This window comes from Rhinolophus hipposideros (genome assembly GCF_964194185.1).
Source record: "Rhinolophus hipposideros genome assembly, chromosome: X".
Classification (NCBI taxonomy): domain Eukaryota; kingdom Metazoa; phylum Chordata; class Mammalia; order Chiroptera; family Rhinolophidae; genus Rhinolophus; species Rhinolophus hipposideros.
In genome coordinates, this window is record NC_138046.1 from 103,719,196 (window position 1) to 103,740,662 (window position 21,467).

Consider the following 21,467-nt stretch of genomic DNA (forward strand, 5'->3'; position numbering starts at 1 on the left):
TAAAGTCTCTAACCCTACAGGTTCAAGATGCCCAGTTAATCCTAAAAAATGTAAATAAAACCTAGAAACACAACACAAGACAGGAAAAGGACAGATGACCTTCAGAGGAGCAACAGTCAGCCTTACTGCTGACTTAACAATTGCAACAGGGAAAGTGGGATAAAAGTAGAATCATTTTTCAGTGTGCTACAACAAAATAAAAGCAAACAAAACCCCCCAAAACCTTTCAAATGAAAAATATATACCCAATGAGGAGAACTATCAAGAATATGGATTAAAAAGAAATATTTTCAGACAAGCAAAACCTGAGAAAGTCACCACCAACGGACACTTACTAAAGGAAATTCTAAAGGATATACTTAGGCAGAACTGATCCCAGATGGAAGACAGGAGATAAAGAAAGCAATGAGAAACAAAAACAGTGATCAATGTATGGGTCAATCTAACAATATACAAAATTAAAACACTGTCTTGTAGGATTAAAAGAACCAGATATAATGAAAATGCTGGGGGTGACTGGATGGCTCAGTTGGTTAGAGCGTGAGCTCTGAACAACAGGGTTGCCGGTTTGATTCCCACATGGGCCAGTGAGCTGCACCCTCCACAACTAGATTGAAGGCAATGAGCTGCCGCTGAGCTTCCGGAGGGGTGGCTGGATGGCTCAGTTGGTTAGAGCGCAGGCTCTCAACAACAGGGTTGAAGGTTCAATTCCCGCATGGGATGGTGGGCTGTGCCCGCTGCAACTAAGATTGAAAACGGCAACTGGACTTGGAGCCGAGCTGTGCCCTCCACAACTAGATTGAAGGACAACGACTTGGAGCTGATGGGCCCTGGAAAAACACAGTTCCCCAATTTAAAAAAAAAAAAAATGGGGCCGACCCAGTGGCTCAGGTGATTAGAGTTCCATGCTCCTAACTCCGAAGGCTGCCGGCTTGATTCCCACATGGGCCAGTGGGCTCTCAACCACAAGGTTGCCGGTTCAATTCCTCGAGTCCCGCAAGGGATGGTGGGCAGCGCCCCCTGCAACTAAGATTGAACACGGCACCTTGAGCTGAACTGCCGCTGAGCTCCCGGATGGCTCTGTTGGAGTGCGTCCTCTCAACCACAAGGTTGCCGGTTTGATTCCTCTACTCCCACAAGGGATGGTGGGCTGCGCCCCCTACAACTAGCAACAGCAACTGAACCTGGAGCTGAGCTGCACCCTCCACAACTAAGACTGAAAGGACAACTTGAAGCTGAACGACACCCTCCACAACTAAGATTGAAAGGACAACTCGACTTGGAAAAAAGTCCTGGAAGTACACACTGTTCCCCCATAAAGTCCTGTTCCCCTTCCCCAATAAAATCTTTTTTAAAAAATGATATAATGAAAATGCATGACTATAGTTATACATAAATCAAGTGATGGGTAAATATATTTCGAGTGTTCTAACATCATTGTACTGTTTAGGGGGAATGATGTTTATTAAATTTAGACTTTGAAAGAGATAAATAGATAAGACAGACAAATGCAATAGATCACCATGAAAACAGCACTAGACCTGGAGATTTAGACTCGAGTATCAGCTCTGCCACCAGTGAGTTGTATGGCCTTTGAAACACTACTTCTCTCATCTGTGTCTGTTTTCTTGTCTGCAAAATGAAGCTTTGGGACCAGATGAATTTTAAAGCTTCTTCATTATGATTCTATGACACACTGAGACATAGATTCTTTCGGGGGGAAAAAAGGAATCAATAGTTCCTGAGGTTTTTTTTTTTTTACCTCCTTTGAAATTTTATCAATAATCACTTGCATTTTACTTGTGGCTAACACATAGACCTGTTCAGAAACAGAAGCTAAATATAGTCTCGCACAGGTGTGTATTTTGCTTTCTGTTCATTTGTTTGGTTTGGTTTTCTTGTCATCCAGTACCCAAACAGTAATGGCAGTTTACCAAAGCCAAAGGGGTGAGGTGACTCGTGGGAATGTTAGGAGGACATGTTGCAGAAACCAGCTGGGAAAAGTGGGCCTCACTGTGCAGCTACTGTTTTTTTTCCTTCTTTGAACTTATTACCTGAATTGACATATGCCTCCTTTGCTTTCTCACCTTCTCTTCTCACCTTCTTCACCCCCCACCCCCCTCGCTCTCCCTCCTGTTTTTGCAGGCTAATAATAAGCCTGAGATCGAAGCGGCCCTCTTCCTAGACTGGATGAGACTGGAACCCCAGTCCATGGTGTGGCTGCCCGTCCTGCACAGAGTGGCTGCTGCGGAAACTGCCAAGCATCAGGCGAAGTGTAACATCTGCAAGGAGTGTCCAATCATCGGGTTCAGGTATTGCGAACCAAAAACGTGTCATTTTTTTTCTTACCATTTCTCACCTTTCTATGACTTGACCTTTTACCTCCTTTGCGGGTTGCTGTTAGCTTGTCCGTCTTCAGGGTGGGAGAGGAGGTACGTGATTGGGCTGGAGCAGCCATCACTTCCATCAGTTCCCTGATCACTGAGTTATTTGGGTGGATCTGACTCGTTACACAGGTGTGCCTTTCCACCTTCACGCTTCAGCGCCGCAGACTCCTTCTTAGGCGGACAGACTGACAGCCTGTTTCCACCGAGATACGAGGTCTGACAATTAAGTTCGCGAACTCGTCCTAGAAAAACTGCTACATACCCACCCCATTGCTGAATATCACTACGGTCACCTTCCAAGTACTCCCCTTGGGAAGCTATGCACTGACGCCAGTGCATAGTCAACCCTTCAGGGCAATTTTGGAACTCTTTTTCCGGAATGACCATCAGAGCTGTAAGTTCTGTACTCATCCTAGAAAAAGTGCTATATACCTCATTGATGAATATCAATACAGTCACCTTCGAAGTACTCCCCTTGGGAAGCTATGCACTGATGCCAGCGCCTAGTCCACCCTTCAAAGCAATTTTGGAACTGTTTTCTGGAATGGCCATCAGAGCTGTCATATTACCCTTGAGTCTTGAATGTCATCAAAATGTCTTCCTTTCAATATTTCCTTTATCATCAGGTAAAGAAAGAGGTCATTGGGGGCCAGATCAGGTGAGTAGGGAGGATGTTCCAATACAGTTATTTGTTTACTGGCTCAAAACTCCCTCACAGACAGTGCTGTGTGAGCTGGTACATTGTCGTGATGCAAGAGCCATGAATTGTTGGCAAAAAGTTCAAGTAGTCTAACTTTCATGCAGCCTTTTCAGCACTTCCAAATAATAAACTTGGTTAACTGTTTATCCAGTTGGTACAGATTCATAATGAATAAGCCCCCTGACATCAGAAAAGGTTAGCAACATTGTTGCAGCAAGTTCGCAAACTTAATTGTCAACCTCCTATTTGTCCTTGGTGGTATACAGATAAACTGGGGCTTTTTCCTGGAACCAAAGCATTCTCTCTCTCTCTCTCTCTCTCTCTCTCTCTCTCTCTCTCTCTCTCTCTCTCTCTCTCTCTCTCTTTCTTTCCCTCCTTCCTTCCCTCCCTCCCTCCCTCCCCACACACACAATCTTTTCTGCTTATAGAAACCCTCCCAGAATCAGTTAGAAAACTAAGAAATTATTCTGTATTGGGAGACCCATCATGGTGGCTCCGTCTCTTAATCACTTTGCACCACTTTTTTCCCCCTTAATGTAACAAGAATTGTTTTAAGCAACCTAGGACTTACTTCTTTATCTGTGAATCTGATTATGCTCATTCCATGGTAACCTAATGAACTTCTAAGGGACTATAAAGTATGCAAGTAAATGAAAGATTCACAAAGCAGCTAAAAAAAAAGTTCCTTATAAATGTAAAAGTGAAAGAGATAGAAAACAGCAAGTTATTAATCTGATATTCTTAAACTGTCATAGAAAACAATTGGCTCTTAAATCTTTAGCCTTGTTGATCTGTTTGGGGAGACAGGGTATTTATAAATGAATTCATCTTATTGAACAATAACCCCAAATCCAAATTCTGAAATGATGGAATATTGAAACATTTGGATCAACATCAAGGTTTCCTTAGGAGGAATAAGCCATAAGGTTGTAAAGTAGCTATGTAGTAGTCTATGCTTGTTCAGAATCTATTTAGCAGCTGAGTAAATACTCTTCCTGGCTGTGCTTGGGCTTGTTTTAATACTTGTTGCCTAATAACTACTTTGTATCGTTTGTGTCCTCCTGTTCTTCCAAACTTCATGCTGTTTACAAAGAGGTTTTACGAAAACCCCTAGAAGTTTCCAAAGCCTAGATAGACAACACTGAGTAGGTAATGCTTGGAAAGGACATCTTCTTTCCTTCTTGGTTTTGGCAGAATGATGCCCTATGGGGTAGGGAGGGGAAGTCACAAGGAAAAGCATTATATGTCTTTTCCTTCTTTTCTCAACTTCCCCGGCTAGGAAGATTCATATATGGAGAAAATTTTATAAAATAAGAGAATGCTTTGGAGGATCTAAGCATTTTCACATTCACTTCTTTTGCCCTTATCAAATTAGATTATTTTAGGAATCAGCACCTCTCTTTTCTCTCTCCACCCCCCCCCCAAGATGGTTGGGATCTAAAAAAGGTAGCTTTTTCCCCGCATTCCCATATGTCACATAAGGAATATGTTCAAATTGGCTAAGATACTTATTTGAGGAAGCAAAAGGCAGGGAGAGTATGAAACAAAGAATGCAGCCTTCTGCGAATGGGAAGAAATGTACCATCTAGTATTCACAGATTATAAATTCTTTCATCTAATCCAATTTTTGTCCTTTCTTGGGGCTTCAGTTATCATTTGCGGATAATGTGGTGAGGGATTTCTGAAGGGAGACAGATAAAAGAGATTATACAAGTAACTGAAGATGAATCATGTCAGTCAGAAAATGTAATTAAAGCAAGATTTGTTTTAACTGATTGAGAGTTCTTATTTAATTTTCTTTTGTCTTATGAAATTGCTGTATCTTTATGTATATTTTTTGAAAATAATTGCTTCAGAAAACTTTTGTCCCCATGATGGGTAAGGAGGCCTGCAGTGGATTAATCTATGTCTCCTGGAAGTTCTTTCATATTCTAGTATTTGGTCTTCAAAAGACTGGAAGTTTGCCAGTAACTTCTTCCTTAATCTGAAAGAGTTCCTAGTGGAATTGAATAAGAGCCGAGTTTGTCTTCCCTCCTTCCAAATGTTTATAGGATAATCTTCCTGCCAAAATGTTTTGATACTGTAGGAGAAGCACCAGAGAAATCTGGAGGTAGGAAGTTAATCACTTACCTAACGGGATTAATGAACATTGCAGTCTGTTTCTAGAATCAAGACAGTGTGTGGAAGATAGTTTATTAAAGAGTGTTCTTTGGGAATGCGCTTGGAAGAAATACATATGTGTTTGTGTTTGTTCTTTTCCAGGTACAGGAGTCTGAAGCACTTTAATTATGACATTTGCCAAAGTTGCTTTTTTTCTGGTCGAGTTGCAAAAGGCCATAAGATGCACTATCCCATGGTGGAATATTGCACTCCGGTAAGTCAGATGCCTCCCTGATGTGAGTTGTGAGTTAGTTAGCTGGAAGAAGGTTGGGACAGTATTGCAGATAACGCATAATGCTGTGATGTCTGAGTAAGTCACGTCTTCCCCGGCTTACGTGGCTCCAAATTGTGGGCATCAGGACTTAACCTTATCCCTGCAGCGTCGGGTAATGCCTGGCACACACGGACTATTGCAGACACTCAACAAATATTTTTGGATGAATAAATAGGTTTTTCTTCCATGTGCATTGGTTGTAGGGAACACATTTTCACATTTCTTTTGCATAGCCCTAGCACTTATATGGAGAAGTTTTATAGCCATGGGGCATGTTGGATATGTGGGTATAATGTGTGTTCCCCAAAATTTGTAATCCACCCCTTTCAATCTCTTACTCATCTTTTATCTGTTTTATATACTAACACTTAGCAACTAAATGCCGGGCATTTACCTTGTAAACTACTCTGTGTGAAATAGGTATTATTTTTTTATCCCCTTTTTACAGATGAGGACTCTGAGGTCCTGAGGTTAAGTAATTTGCCTGAGGTTCTAGAATTAAGAGGTGGAGGCTTCTTCTTTGATGTTTTGGGGAAATGTTCAGTGGCTAACATAACTTTGAAAAATCACTGGTGAGATGGACGAGGTATATAGACCTGGTGGTCAGACAGATCTGGGTGTAAATCTTATGTTCCTGAAACACTCCCTGCCTGCTCTTCAAAGTCTGGTCTGTCAACCAGCAGCACTGGCGTTATCTGGGAGCTTATTAGAAGTTTAGAACCTCAGGCCCCTATCCCTCCCTGACTTTTTTAAAATCACCACCTGCATTTTATCAAGATCTGCAGGTGGTTCCCATGCACATCGAAGTTTGAGAAGCTCTGCTTTAGCGTACTTCTCTCTTCCATCTTCAGAGTGGTCCTCCCAGTTTTTCCAATGTCTTTTTCGCTTTGATTCTTTTTGTAAAGGTATTCAATGAGGGAGAATGAACCATGTTGTGATGAGATTATTTAGTAGGTGGAACGTGGTACCTGTTTGGACAAAATAGTTTTTAAAATACCAGAAAGTGTGGTAAAAGTCAACGTTAACTTTTCGCCTTAAAGACTTCCATAAACTACCATTTATTGAGTAGCCTAGTAGTTGAGACACTTCATGTATTCATTGTAACCACTGAGCCTCGGATATGCAAATAACTCACTCACCCAAGTTAACCCCCCTAGTACATGCCAGGCTTGATTTCAAAACCCGGGTTTTGTCTTATTCCAAAGCCTTTGCTCTCAACCACCACTGGAGTGGTCCTTTGTCTTGAGGTCCTACTCTCCCAAGTCTGACCTCAGCGCCATTTCCCTTTCAGACTACATCAGGAGAAGATGTTCGAGACTTTGCCAAGGTACTAAAAAACAAATTTCGTACCAAAAGGTATTTTGCGAAGCATCCCCGAATGGGCTACCTGCCAGTGCAGACTGTCTTAGAGGGGGACAACATGGAAACGTGAGTACTGGGAAAAGCACAATAATTGACTCTCCTCGTTTGACGTAGATTTGATCTCCTTTCAGCTAAATACCCCCCTTCACTCCCAAATGCAAACAGTCTCTCCTATTTCTTTCTCTAGATTTACTGTAGTTCAAAAGAGCAAAAAACAGGCTGACGTTCAGTCGCCATTTTCCTACGTCAGTTGTCCCAGGACCATTACCATTTCCAAAAGTTAAACTTGATCTCACAGGGAAAACCCCACGTTACAACTGCTAATTGTCTTACGAGACTTTTAAGAAATATGGGACTGTTTACAAATGAGTGATTTCAATATTTCCTTTTGATTTTCCTCCCTCGCAAATCAGTAGATGTGTGTCTTTTTTGGATCTGATTGTGTGGTCATATCTAGCCACTTTTTTATCCTACTTGAAAGAAAATATAGTCACAGGAAATTCCTTCACAGTAAGTAGTAATGATTCTCATGATCAAATGGATGATGTCTTCACCTCTTTTAAACCTTCTCTTTTTTTCCCCATAACCCTGGTGGCAATTGCACCACTGTTTGTTTTTCTTTTAATTCACTTTCCACTTTTGTTTGGCTGTTGCTTTCCATGATTCATACTTAATTGGTTGGATTTTATTTGTTTTGACCTTTCAGTAATTTTTTTGCGGCCATGTTTGCCTGTGTCTCTTCACCACCTCATTTTTTGTTTTGCAGTCCTGTTACTCTGATCAACTTCTGGCCGGTAGATTCTGCGTGAGTACTTCTGCTGAAGGGCGCTGCTGCCACCACCACATTCGCTTGCTGATTTTTAAAATTTTTGTTTGGTTTATTTGTTTTCTTTTGAAGACATATTTTTCCTTCTTTCATTTCAATTTTTTTTTCTTCCCTTGATAAGACTTTGAGAGTGCCATCTACCACAGATCAGGAGAATCAGAGTGAGGTTTTCAGTTGCCCATCTGGTCAAATTTAAAGCAGCAGAAATCCTGGCCTTGTTTAAATTAACAGCAAAGAAATTATTGAGTTGTTAGTTTATTCCTGGGAGATGTGTTTCTATATTCTTCAGGTATAAGCAGGGAAGAGCTTTCTGATTACATAACATTCTTTAGCCCCAGTTCTTGAGAGTCAGTGCTTTAGGACCTTCAAAAGGATGATGATTTATTCTTTAGGGCCTGTTGTAAGTGAGTGGACCATTAAATATCAGCAGAATTTGTTTTATAGTATGATGTTGACTTTGAATGAATAATTTCAATGAGGTAGGTGGACTTTTTATCAGGTAATGCCATGCTATTTGACTAATCTTTATATACATGAGCTCATTTTTGAACTAAATTCACTTGCTCTTCTTTCCAAACTAAATATTCAGCTCATTAGCAGTTATAGGTTTACACTGGGATGAAAGTGTACTGTGGTCTTTGTCATTACTCTTGGTGTGTATTAATAATAACTAATAGTAGATGCCAGCTGATAATTGATTTATCTCAGAGTTTATAATGTTAGAAAACTCATTTTGGTGGTCTGTGATTTATATATTAGCAAAGTGTGCATGTTTTAAAGTCATTGTGTGGGGTTTTTATAACAAATTTTTTTGTATTTCAAAGTGTACTTTATTAAAACATGTATTTAAAGTCAGCTCTATTACATGTAAGGAGTAAATGACCAATTTTGAAGACAGGCTTGTGTAAGAATTCAGTTTATTCTTACTGGGTCTTTTTTATTGTTTTACCATATAATTTAATTTAAAGTAGATTCCTTTTTTAAAAAAAGCCTGAAGCGATGAATGCAAACGCTGAATTGAGGTTTATTTTAAATTTTTAATGGCCTAAAGGAGAAGTATGAGGCATCTGTTTTTTATGTTTTTTTGTTTATTTTTTTCATCTTTTTTTTAAAGCTTCAATATTGTGCTCTTTAATTTTGAGATAATGGGAGCTATAAGTATTGAGCTACCTGATTTCTTTAATCATCATGCGTAAACAACGTGGGGACTTAATTAGATTCACTTATGTTCCTTGTTATTGGTAACTGTTTCCCCTAACCCAGGTAGTCTATTTGTTTATAGAAATTAGACCCTTCCATAAATAAGAAACTTTGAAAAAATTGGTATACTGAAATTCTCAGCTTGATTGGATCCTGATAAACAAATGAATTTACCTCTGGATGGAATAAGTTTTAACCAGTTAAAAAATCCAAAACATAAATATGCTAAAGAATAGTTTTGAAAAATGCATGGATGGCGATAGCACAAAATAATAAGCAAAGAAGAACTAACAGTTCCTTGAAAGGAAAGAAGAAGAAAAGATGATTATTTTATATATATTTCATGAGAAAAAAATCATGCCTATCAGTTTAATGTAACTGATGTTAAATGGAGGCTGTTTGTCTTAAACTTTAAAGAACTTTAAAATGAATAACATCCTTTATTAAAATATCTTCTCTAACAACTGAAACATACCCCCATTTTGTCTTCTTATAAAAAGTTTTCTAGATTATTCAGAAATTGTGGAAAGTTCTAATTTTAAAGAAGAAAACAAACCCAGCAGATTGAAGTTCCCGTTTTCCTTAATACCAGTAATTTTATTAAAGTCTTTATTCATAGGACTATATAATTTATAAAATATATTGTAAAGCTATTCTATACAGGCAGAAGAGACAGGTCCTAAGGTGTTTTATGTTGCAAGAATTCTGATGTTAACAAATCCTATGATGATGACAGCATTTAATCCATTTAATATGAATCACAGCATTTGAAAGTTCACTGAGATACAGATATTTTATTTTTCCTTAGAGAAAACCTGTGTTACCCATATTTCTCATACTATTTGAAACTAAATCTAGCATAAACCTTTTATATTGTTTGTCCACAAATGAGACAGTCAGACGATATTCTTTGAGTTCTTCTGCTTTGAAATCTAAAGGATGAAAAATTATCAGTGGAGTTTTCACAAGAGACAAGATAAGATGGTGGTGGGTGGAATGGAATTGGCCATTAATGATGATAGAAATAATCCTTCTGGGTATATTGTTTTGTATTTAGGAAGTGGGAAGGGAGAAGAGTATTCTTACCTTCCCTTCAAAAAGTGTTTTAGAAAGCCTTGCATTTAGTTTTGTTTCTGGACTAAGTGGTTTTGTACTTTTACTAGTTCTTGGTTTCTAAATGATTCTTCTCTGACCAGCACTCCCTTTTGGCTCATTTTCTGCTTTAATAAGTGCCTCCTATAGTGCATATATTTTTTCAGATTTCTGGTTATTATGAGTTTTTGTGCTTATGCATGCTGTGTTAGGTGCTATGTGCATTAATAAGAAAAATAACGTGGAATTACCCTCAAGGCTAAGAATTAAAGCTCTGCATAAGATTTTCTGTATGAGATTTTATTCAAGTACTTTGGATTTACATGCCTAGTTTTCTTGGCGTAGTTATGCTCCAAGGTCTCAGGTTTTCTTTCTTCTGTACACTACCAGGGTAGCAACTGTTAAAAGGGAAAAAACATTAATATATGTTTCTCGATGGTGGACTTTTAGTTTATAAGAAGAATATAATTGAAAGACTGGCGTGTTCCAGAAGATAGGGCTTTTAAGCCAAGTAATCCAAGTACTAAATTATCTTTACTTGCAGTAACTATCTCAAAACAAACCTTAGCATTTTTCTAATAATGGGCTGCTCCAGGGTTCTAAGAAATTAGCAGATTGACTCTCCAAAACTACAGTGAAGAAGGAAATCTTTGGATCTGCCTGGTAAATTGGGTAGTCATCCTTTTATTTCCTCATGAGAGTTTAAACGTCTTTGTAATTCATTCCAAATTTGACTGTGGTGACTCTTGACCTAGAGAACATTGATTTTATAAATAACACATTTATCTCCCAGGGAAAACTTCAGTCCCCTAGTTATTTGCTGTAATGTGCTGTAATCATCTCATGACTATGTGTCTTCTTTAAGAAATAGGAATTTCTAGCACATTTCCTATGTAAGCCTCGGTAACTACATGTTTTTCCTTTTTTTTTTTTTTTTTTTAAATGTAAGAGAAAACAAACATCTTCGTGTTCCTACCAAGTCCTTGAATGCTGCTTGGACATTGGACTAAACCAGTCCTCACTGAATAGATCACTGTTGACTTTGGATTTCTGCCTTTACCTAAGGGCTTTCTGTGTCAGGACAGAAATGGAAGCGACCTTTTGTCCTATTCCAATTAAAAAAAAAAAAAAAGCACAAGCCCAAATGGTTTTCAAAACAGATGGATTTTTTCCCTAAGGTTAATCCAAAGATACTATAACAACGCCAAGGATAATTAATAGATTAGGTATAAAGGGTGGAAAAAACATTAACCCTACCAAAATCCTAGTCTATGGAGCTAAAAACACCGAAAAAACAAACAAACAAAACACAGGTTTTTATATCCAAAAAGTATATAGACTATTTATGCTAATTAATTCCCTTTCTTGTTTTCTCCTTTGTGTATTATTAGCATATAGTATCCCTAATAAGAAATATATTGAATGTAGTCATCCTTTTAAAAAACATGGTAATATAATTTGGGGTCATTCAGTTTTATTGTATGGCATAGTCCTGCTGCTAAATTGGTAGATATATTCCTTCTTTACAAAATTCCACGAACCAAGACATCTTGATACGTGGCATCTTAAGTCATTAACTGGAGTGGCCTCTTTGGAACAAAAGTTGTTGACTATGAATGTACTAGGCAAACATACAGCTTCTATTAAATAAAAAGAGACCTAATAAATGGCACAGGTGTAAACTGTTGAAAATTTTAAACCACATAGTGCTAAAACAATTTCAGAACTATAGGATATGAGCTATTACCAGGTAAGAGGACAAAATGTCACATAGAGATGGTCTCCCTTAACCTTTTCTGTAATTGAAACTTTCCACAGACATTTTTGATCTCTCTATGGCTTTTGATAAAAGCAGAAGTATGAGAAATCATCTCTCAAACTTGGATTTAAAATACTGGATGATATCTAAGCTGTAGGAGCAATTAAACGTGTACATGATCCGTAGAATTAGAATAAAAGCATTCTAGGCCATGTATATAACATAACTGTGTGGTGGGTTTTTTTTTTCTCCATTAATAGATGGTATCTGTAACTAATCACATTTTCTGCCTTATAGGCCCGCCTCGTCCCCTCAGCTTTCACATGATGATACTCATTCACGCATTGAACATTATGCTAGCAGGTATGAGACTAGTTGAATGCCAGGCAAATATTGATTAAATTAACTAACCAAGGAAAGCTAACCTATAGTCATTTTAAACAAATCTTTTCTTTTTCCCCAATCTTGTCTGATTTCTACTAATTAACTTGCCCTCTAACGTGCATGCCATTCCACTGCATGTTGATTTTGGACACCAATAAGAGCGTTAGTCCAGAATAATCTCCCCTAACCCTGGCCTTTAAACATTTCTGATAGCTTTGTTATGTTCTGTATACTGAGCACGTTTGATAAATTGGCTTAGAAATCGTATAACCTTAGAAAACTGCTAGACCAAACATAATATGTGAAGAAATGATACTATGTTATGTGGAGAATATGAAAACATTGGCTTGCCATTTGTTTGTTTATTTTACATAATATGCTGTAAAGAAGAGAATAATTGATTTTCCTAATCCTTGGACCTTTCTGTCCCACCTTCTTTGTGTTTGAGATAATTTTTATACCTAAAAACTGAACTGCTAATTGTAAGATATCTCATGCTTGTTAAATACATCCGTAAGAGTTTGCTTAACTTTTTTATTTTTAGTTGTAAAAAGACTATTATTGTCTGAGGTGAAGGAGGTTTTCAAAGGCAAAAATTGGTAGCAGAATGTGTAGAGCACTTACTATGAATTCATCCTTTATCAATATTCTCACTGCTGAACATGTTTATCAAGTGTGGAAAGCATTAACTAGCTATATATATATTTGTCGTCGATGAAAAGCTTTAATGGTATTGAAAACCAAGGGGTAGTGTAAGGTACAGAATATTATTGTTGTGAGGGAAGCTTTTTTGTGTGAAAACAGAGGCCTGGTCTCAGTGAAAGGAAGATCGATCTGTGAAGAAAAAAAGAAAAACAACAGAATACAACTTCTATAATTTATAGCATAAATGTAAAGCTGCTAACTAGCTGTGGTCTTACCCGTCACTGCCTCAAATGGTTAGGCCAACACACATATCTTTTAATTTGAAGGATTCCTTTCTCCTCTTGACATGATTTATCTTTTAGTTTTCAGGAATGTTCGATTAGGTCTTGAATAGATTCTAAGAAATCACATAAGTTTTAATGAGCTTTTACGTTTTTTATCAGGCTAGCAGAAATGGAAAACAGCAATGGATCTTATCTAAATGATAGCATCTCTCCTAATGAGAGCATGTAAGTATCCTGTCTCTTTTTACAAAATGTTCCTGAAGATGAAATTGCTTTGAGGGATTTAGAGGTAGGGTAGCACAGAAAATAGGAATTAGCAGTATATGCATTTGATCTTTCAAGGAGCCATTCATTTACTTTTTTCTCCTCTTAACTCTTAACCTGACATAGAATGAGCTCATCCACGTTGTGGCATTATTGGTATTCCAGAGTAGAAAACACAGTTTGCCTTATTCTTATTTAATACCATACTATCACAAATTGTAGAGTCCCAAATACTTAAATTATATTAAATGCTCAATTTTTTTTTTACCAGACCTGCCAGATCTTTAAAGGGATAAGATACTAATTTTTTAAAGTGATGGCTAAGTAGTATTTTCTTCACTCGTGGGGAGCGGAGATACAATCTCAGTGTAGTTGCATTGGTATTGCCATATGGTTTGTTAGTTGGGCCCTTTCCTTCAAAGATCAAAGGTAGTAGGTTTTTGTGGTTTAGTATCTTCACGAGCTAAATAAAGTGAGGCAATCTTGTACAGGGTTTCGGAAGAGGGAGTACAAATTCAGGTCACAGGGTTTTAGTGGGATGATAAGCCAGGCCTGTCAAACTTAAGGAAGGAGAGAGAGTGATGTTAAAAATGGCAGAGAATACAGCACTGGCAGGGAAACCAGCTTTCTTATCGAGTAGGGGAAGTAGCACAATAGGAGAACAGAATATTACCTTCTTCATCTGCTCCCTCCACCTCAGGCCCCTGAATCAAGGGCCTGAGGTGGAGGGAGCAGATGGAGAAGCTAATGTAAAGGGGAAAAAATAAGGCTCTACTAACTGAATAGATAATGTAGAAGAAATCTAGGCAAAGTACAATAATGTTTTTACTTTGATAACTTATGGATGTCTCACCACTTTGTCCTGGACAATCTAGGCAAAGGGAAGAAGGGTAAATCTATCCTATGTAGTTGATATGGCAACCCAAAGTTACACTCAGATGAGAAGAGTACTTTTAGAAGGATTACGCTGAGGGAAATTGTATCAAAGTAGCATTTGTACTAACTGGTTAATAAAGAGCTGGGAAAAAATCATCTCATCTGATACAAAAAGGCGATTAAGGTAATAATAAAGAAATAAAAATCAACACCCAGCCATTCAACTATGACTTAGTTACTTAAAACAAAACAACCTTTTCCCCAAACATCACTGTGGTGCATTCTCTTTCTTAGCCATGAGGAAAAGCATTAATAGTATTAATATATAAAATTTTTGACAGGAAAATATGTGACCAAAGAATTAACCAAATGTAAACAACCTGAATGATTTGCTTCTTTGGGTCACTGATTTTAATATTAGTAGCTCTAGCACTAATATCAATTAATTCAATCAAATTAATTGAAGTTGTATCTGTATAATAAGGGCTGCCATTCATTGACTGCCTAAGAGAACAGTAAGAGAAGTTTGATTAGGGCTATCTGCTGTAATTAAACATGGGAAGTTCTAGCAATAAAATTTCAGAATTTGGGAAGAGGGATAATAAATTAGATAGGTGGTAAAACTGCTTTTGTTTTATTTTGAAATGAAATTTAGCTTTAGCTCATTTTGAGAACATAAAATCCATTTAGATTCAATATTGGATGGTAAAATCATGATATTTTAGGGGCAGGTCTGGAAAAGTGGTTTGGAGGATTGGTCAACTTCACTTAAATGTTTATTTTTAACGCCCAATTACTTTTAGTCAACTTTTAACTTCTCAACCAATTCCCTGGCTTGACGGGCAAAAATCATTTTGAAATTAGGAGGACTTTTTCCTAAATATCTGAATTTTTTTTTCAACTCAGAAGACAAGGAGATGAGGAAAGGAAATTAAGTGAGTGTGGAGAGGGGAATATTAACCTATCATCTTAATGATATTTAGCCAAACAGAGCTTTAGCCACTCATTAAGAACAGAGTGAAGTTCTTTTTTTTCCTTTTCCCCTTTGTTTTCCCTCCAGAGTGAAGTTCTTACAACTTAGAGGTATACAGGCTTTTCAGGAGATAGGAGCAATGCATTTAGAAAACAATTTCTCCTGTGCAGTAGCGAGTTCCTAGTTTCAAGGAAAGATTGCAGCTGCCTTGCAAAATATGAGCCTTTTGCCTCTTTGTTCTCCAAGATTAGTCCTTAAAAGCTGCTCTAAAGAATGAGTTGTTCAGTTTTCTTTTAGTCACCTTAATGGCTTTTTTTGTCTAATTTTTGTTTTTCTATCTAAATAACAATTGAACGAAATAATCGTTTGTCTACAGTTTCATTATCGTTACCATCCTGCCTCTGTGGCTTTTATAAGTTCAAACTGGCTCAACGAAGCAACACTTTTTGGTTCCATTGCGTTCCACTTAACAAAATATTTACTCTACTATTTTAAGGCCTGCAGTTTTTTCCTGGTCAGTATCAACTATAGTGTGGGGTAGTGAACAGATTACCTTGACAGGCTTGGTAGCAAAAGCATTATACAGCCATTATATGTCTTTTAATATTTATTAAGTGTGGGTGAAACTGTCGACAGAGTCCCAGTATTTCTGTAAGTCTGCCATTCATTTACCCAGGTAAACAGGCCAATCAAATTCAATGGCAAATCAGAGCAAGAAACATTTGACTACATCAATAGGATGGTAGACCACAACCTCAACAGTATCAAAACGTCTTTAGAAACAGGAAAAGGGGTCTAATTAATTGTGAAGAGCAAATAAATGTTTCGATATTTAAATACACACCCGAGTCCCTGACCCCCAAAGCAAATAAGGGGGAAAAAACCAAAACCTTTGATTTTATTTTCCAGAGATGATGAACATTTGTTAATCCAGCATTACTGCCAAAGTTTGAACCAGGACTCCCCCTTGAGCCAGCCTCGTAGTCCTGCCCAGATCTTGATTTCCTTAGAGAGTGAGGAAAGAGGGGAGCTAGAGAGAATCCTAGCAGATCTTGAGGAAGAAAACAGGTGAGTTTTCTTTCTAGCTTTGTCGTTGGTATGCAGAGTGCATACACCTGCACACGGAGAAAAGCGCCAGGAGTCTTCACTTAGAGTCGTTCTATGTCTAATTGTTTTCTCCAATAATCTGTTTAGCTCCATGTACAACTTCTCTTTTTTTCCTTATCTGAAAGAAGAAAATGAATGCAATAGTATAATTAAGAACTCGTATTTTAGGTGGGAAGGGAATTAACACTGGTGGTGGTATTTGATTTGTTGCATGTGTTTCAGAGGCATTGGTTTTCTATTTGAGAGTAGAATGTAAGAACAAAGCAGGTCATTTCATTGTATGATTATATGATTTGTACACATGTTTGGCCACATTCTCTCAAAGCGTTTAAGAAAGTAGGTTCATTGGCTTGGTCATACTTGGGAACAGATCAGTTCATCTTATTTCTCATCGTCAAATATAGACATCATTTGTGCTCACCATCATAGCAGATGAGCGAGATGATTTCAGTTGTCAATCATCACCTGAAAAATAGTAGAAATTGTAGAAGTAAAAGCCGAAAGAAAATTCACAATGACTGCAGAGAGGACAAAGAGATAAAATCTGGTATATTATGTGGTGTTAGGATAATGCAAATCACTGGACTTGTACTTTTGTATTACATTTCTTAGATCATAGGTCCCTTGGTTAAGAAAGGCTTTTGCACATGATCACTCCTAATTCAGTGTGCTTTCTTTAGACAGATGCCACCAGGCAAGTCTTTAAAGGAGCAATTGCTCACATCTGTGGGACTTGAATACTTGCATTTCTTTGGTTTAGCCCAAGGCACCTAGACTTCTTAATCTAGGCAACACAGTATGTCTGAGAACCAGTGCCCTCAGGGAGTATGTCATCTCAAGATGAAAAAGCAAACTGCCATTCATCCAGTGCTTTCTGCTGCATTTCCCTCTTTTTGGCTCTTAATACCCCTGACCTCTGGCCAGAGCTCCTTTCCTGGTTGGGTTCCCTTTAGTCTCTTCCCCGCTCCTCCAATAAATCCTCCATACTGATTCCAGTTGCACATCTTTCCAGAATCAAGACCTATCATGGTATTCTTCCATCATTGGATTTCTGCAGCTAGAAAAAAAATCCAGCTTCTCAGCTGGGCATTTAAAACCTTCCACAATTTTCTCTTGATCTGCTTTTACAGCTCCTTCTTCTTTTGTACCTGTCTTCTGGCCACACTATTGTAGCTACTGTTTCTGAATGCATCCGGCTCTCATCCACTTTGTGGCTCGAGGTCAAGCTGACTTCCCAGCTTAGCTGCTATGCCCCATCCCTTTACTGCCATATCTGACAAAGGAGTCTTACTCATCCTCCATGACCTTGCTCAAAATAATTTTCCGTTGCTCATAGAACTAACTCCCTGATTGTTTGCCTTTTTATCAGTGTTTCCCAGTGCCTCACTCTAATGTGTTGGAGAATGTCTTTGGGGCAAGGATCGTGTCTTTATCCTCTCAGTGTCCTCTAGAGTACCCAGCACAGTGTGAATATTTGGTCGGTACTCAGGAAATTTGCTAAAAACTTAAGAATATAGCAAAGATGTCACATGAGTACCGTCCAGGAGGTAATACTAAACATTTTGTTGGTTTTAATGGTAACATTATTTTTGGCCTTATTTGGCAGTGAAGACCATGGTAGATAAAACATTTCTCTCTACTTTATTGAGGATCATCATTGGTATCCATTTATGTTAAATCTTTAATTATTTTAAGGGTCAAAGTCAAATAGGAAGAAAAATGTTGGGATTGGCGTTATACATAGAATTTGATGTTACCCAGAAGTAAAAATATTTTGTGCTATATGATTGTTGCCATTGTGTAATAATCTTTGTATCTCATTGGTCAAGAGCTTTGTCTTGTTTGCTATTAGTGTACTTTCCTTCCATACCATGAAAACCAAGCCAAAGAGTGTTGGTAAAGATTACTAATAACTATCATTTACATAATTTAATCATTTTCAGAGCACTTGAATGTGTTTCGGGTCATTTAATCTTCCTAAGAGCTCTGTAAAGAGGGTGGATGGGAAAATGCAGGTTCAGAGAGGTTCAAATGGCTTGACCCAGATTTCATAATCAGCCAGTGGCAGAACCAAGTTTAAATCCAGATTTTATGACTTAAAATAACCAGCTCCTCCTTGCACCAGACAGTAAAGAAGAGTCATTCGGTGTAAATATCACTTACATAGAATTGTGGCATGTTCCCCGGAATGTACCTTCATTTTAGGAAACATTTTTAAGGACTAGACATGATTAAACCAGTTCATCTATACTTGTGGTATAGTGATAACCACTTTACTCTGAAAGATATCCAAGACCATTCCCCAAGAATGGGATGGCTTCTTCTCTGAAAGAAAAGAAAAAAAAATACACCGAGTTTGCTTAGAGCTTCAAAATGAAGAATCTGGTGTTGATGCAAGTCTTTCTGTACGTTATCTTGACCTTCAAGTAAAGTTTAGGGTGAACTTCTTTCTCCCTCCACTTTGTCACATTTTCACTTCCTACCAAATCCCAAAGAGATGTCTCTGTAGAGCTCTCCTACTGAAAATGGCCTGTCTAGTTTCCTTTTCCCTATCCTCTCTTGTTGCACTTCTGTTCAAATTGCTTCAGAGCCATAGCTTAGCCTTTGTGATCTTTGAATTCAGTGTGGTTAAAGGAGCCTTGAATTCATCATCTCCTGTCCTTCCTCTGAGAGAGCCCAGGCGGTCATTAGATGCCCTCTCTCAGTGCCTGCCAAGCTGTCTGTATCTCCCAAGTCAAATTGGCTACCTAATCAGACAAATACAAGCATACCTTTAGAGAGAATGGGAGAGGACATTTAAAAATTGAGATTGTCCCATGTCCTTTGGATACGTGCTTGCTATATGTGTATTTCGAGTTCCTTTATTTGTAGCTATACATCTGCAGATGTCAGAGGAAAGAGGCTCAGAGATCCCCCGTTCCTGACTAGATATGTTACTGAATTCTGTTCATCTCATTCATGAGCCCTTCCCCTCAATCGTCTTGGAAAATAGAGAATGGCTAATTTAGAAGTGTCTCAGGGGTGTCTTATCTCTGTCTTTAGAGTTTCATTTCTCCCAGTTGTCCCGTGTATCATTCAATAAATATTTGTGGAATAAATCAATGAATAAATGAATTGAAATGAAGCTGCATTTATTTTAATTGTAGCACTCGTGCTTGTACTTTGGACTAAAATTCTTTTTGAAACCTAATGTCATAGAGAGAAGCCTTTCAAAAGCTTTTCTTCTACTTGCTTTGCAAAATACTTCCCTTTTCAAACTTGCTTGATTAGTGTATTTCTTTGTCGTAAATTTAGAATGTTAAAAATTTATTTTCCAAATTCCAGGCCTTACATCTCCCCCACTGGCATTCTCTGAATCTTGGTTTATGCCACAATGATAAGCTAAAAGCTGTGACCAAAGCTAAAGCTGACTCCGAATTTTCTCAATAGTGATCGTCATAAATTTGGGTGACTGTTGCCGTATATAGTCTTTACTGTTTCGTGTCTGTGTACCGTCTCTCCCTCATACTACAGATAATTTGATGCACCTTTATTTGGTTGAGACCTTTTGGATGTTGAGAATTGACTCCATTGTGTGTCCTTTACATTGCAAACTCAAAGTTTGCTTTGTCCTGCATACGTTAAAGCCTGCCATCTCCTGACTTAAATTTGCAGTGTCAAATTCTGACGTATTTTTCTCTGCACTGTCTAAACGAACCCACACTGGCTCTGAAATTCTAGGGATGACCGTAGCAGTGAAATGGTAGCCTTTAGGAGAGACAAAAATCGCATTGTCATTCTGCTGCCTGCATAGATTACTCCCAAGTTTAGAAGGAGGGTAAATACGAACCTGATTCACTGTGAAGTCTAAAGTTAAAGTTGTTAGTAGATGTTGTATGTCAACAGGAAACCATGGATTCTTAGTTCCTACTCAGTACCTTTCATATGTCTTTTTGTTGGGCGACCAGATGTTATACAGCCTAAATTTGCGTTTTTCTCTTGTTCTTTTCATTCCTCCAATGGTTATGCAAGATTATTAATGTTACAGTCAAAGAATTTTTAGATTGGTTATGAAACTGAATTAAACTAGCTGGAAATCATGATCCTGTTGCTTCACTTTGTTGGGTTTTTTTCCCCACCTATTCATTTATTTATTTTGACAGTCCATGTTATTGTCTATTAATTTCAGATGTACAGCATAGTGTTTAGACATTTATAAAATTTAAGTGATCCCCCTGTCTAGTCTAGTACCCACCTGGCACTATACATAGAGTTATTACCATACTGTTGCTTTACTTTATAAATGAGGTGATAACTTTGGGCCCCGGGCTAGTAGTTTTCAATTTTCACAGACTCAGGATGTCTTTATTCTATGTTCTTGTGTGTGAGTCTCCAGTGATGGTGAGAAGATAGCCAAGAGGGAAGCTGAAAGGCGTCAGGAGTGGGCATTCCAAACGATGGAGCAAAAAATGTTTGGGAAACTGCAAACAGTTGTGCTAATAACAAGGCCAGAAATGGGAGGAAATGAGGAGGGATAGGTGGGCGAGGCCAGGAGGGGAGGGCGCGGTGCCATGCTGAGTTGATGCCCCCTCACCATGAGCTTCCAGGTGCAATGCTCACACTCAGGGAGCCACTCGGTGTAAGCAGGAGGGATGCTGTTAGATTTGATGCTGACGTACAACACTCAGGCAGCTGTGTGGAGGATGACTTGGAAAAGAACAATACTGACCGAAGGAAATCAAAATGGGAGGTAGCATGGAAACCCAAGAAAGAGATGATTAGGTCCTAAAGTAAGGTAATAGAAATGGGAAAGACAGGCTGAATTTGAGAGAGATTTCATGGGACGGGCAGAGCTGTTTGATTTGGTGGTTTGGTGGGTCTGGGGAGGGAAGGAATGAATCCCATTTCTGGCGAGTGCATGCAAGATGATGGTTGTTTGCAGCTAGGACTGACAGTTCAGGAGGAGTAGCAGCAGATCCCTTCTTAAATTTATTTATATTCTCTATTAATATAAATTTATAGTATTTACAATGTTTATAGCAGTCCTTCAAGAGTCAAGTAGCTGGAAGATGGTGAATGGGGGTATGGGAGAGGTTGAGTTTGACATCTTAGTGACATACGCGTAAATGTGTGACAGTGAGAAATAAAACTTTGAAGCTTGCAGGAGAGGTGTGGGCCAGAGATATTAGATCTAT

At 38.2% G+C, this 21,467-nt stretch overlaps 1 protein-coding gene across 1 annotated transcript in view; it reads left to right on the top strand.

The window, feature by feature from the left end:
• Positions 1–21,467, top strand: part of DMD (dystrophin) — a 2,022,175-nt gene that overhangs the window by 1,939,511 nt on the left and 61,197 nt on the right. The window contains exons 68-74 of the mRNA XM_081043053.1: positions 2,146–2,312; positions 5,350–5,461; positions 6,813–6,949; positions 7,650–7,688; positions 12,058–12,123; positions 13,233–13,298; positions 16,096–16,254. Coding sequence (XP_080899179.1) covers positions 2,146–2,312; positions 5,350–5,461; positions 6,813–6,949; positions 7,650–7,688; positions 12,058–12,123; positions 13,233–13,298; positions 16,096–16,254 — 746 coding nt within the window. The remainder of the gene's footprint in view (positions 1–2,145; positions 2,313–5,349; positions 5,462–6,812; positions 6,950–7,649; positions 7,689–12,057; positions 12,124–13,232; positions 13,299–16,095; positions 16,255–21,467) is intronic.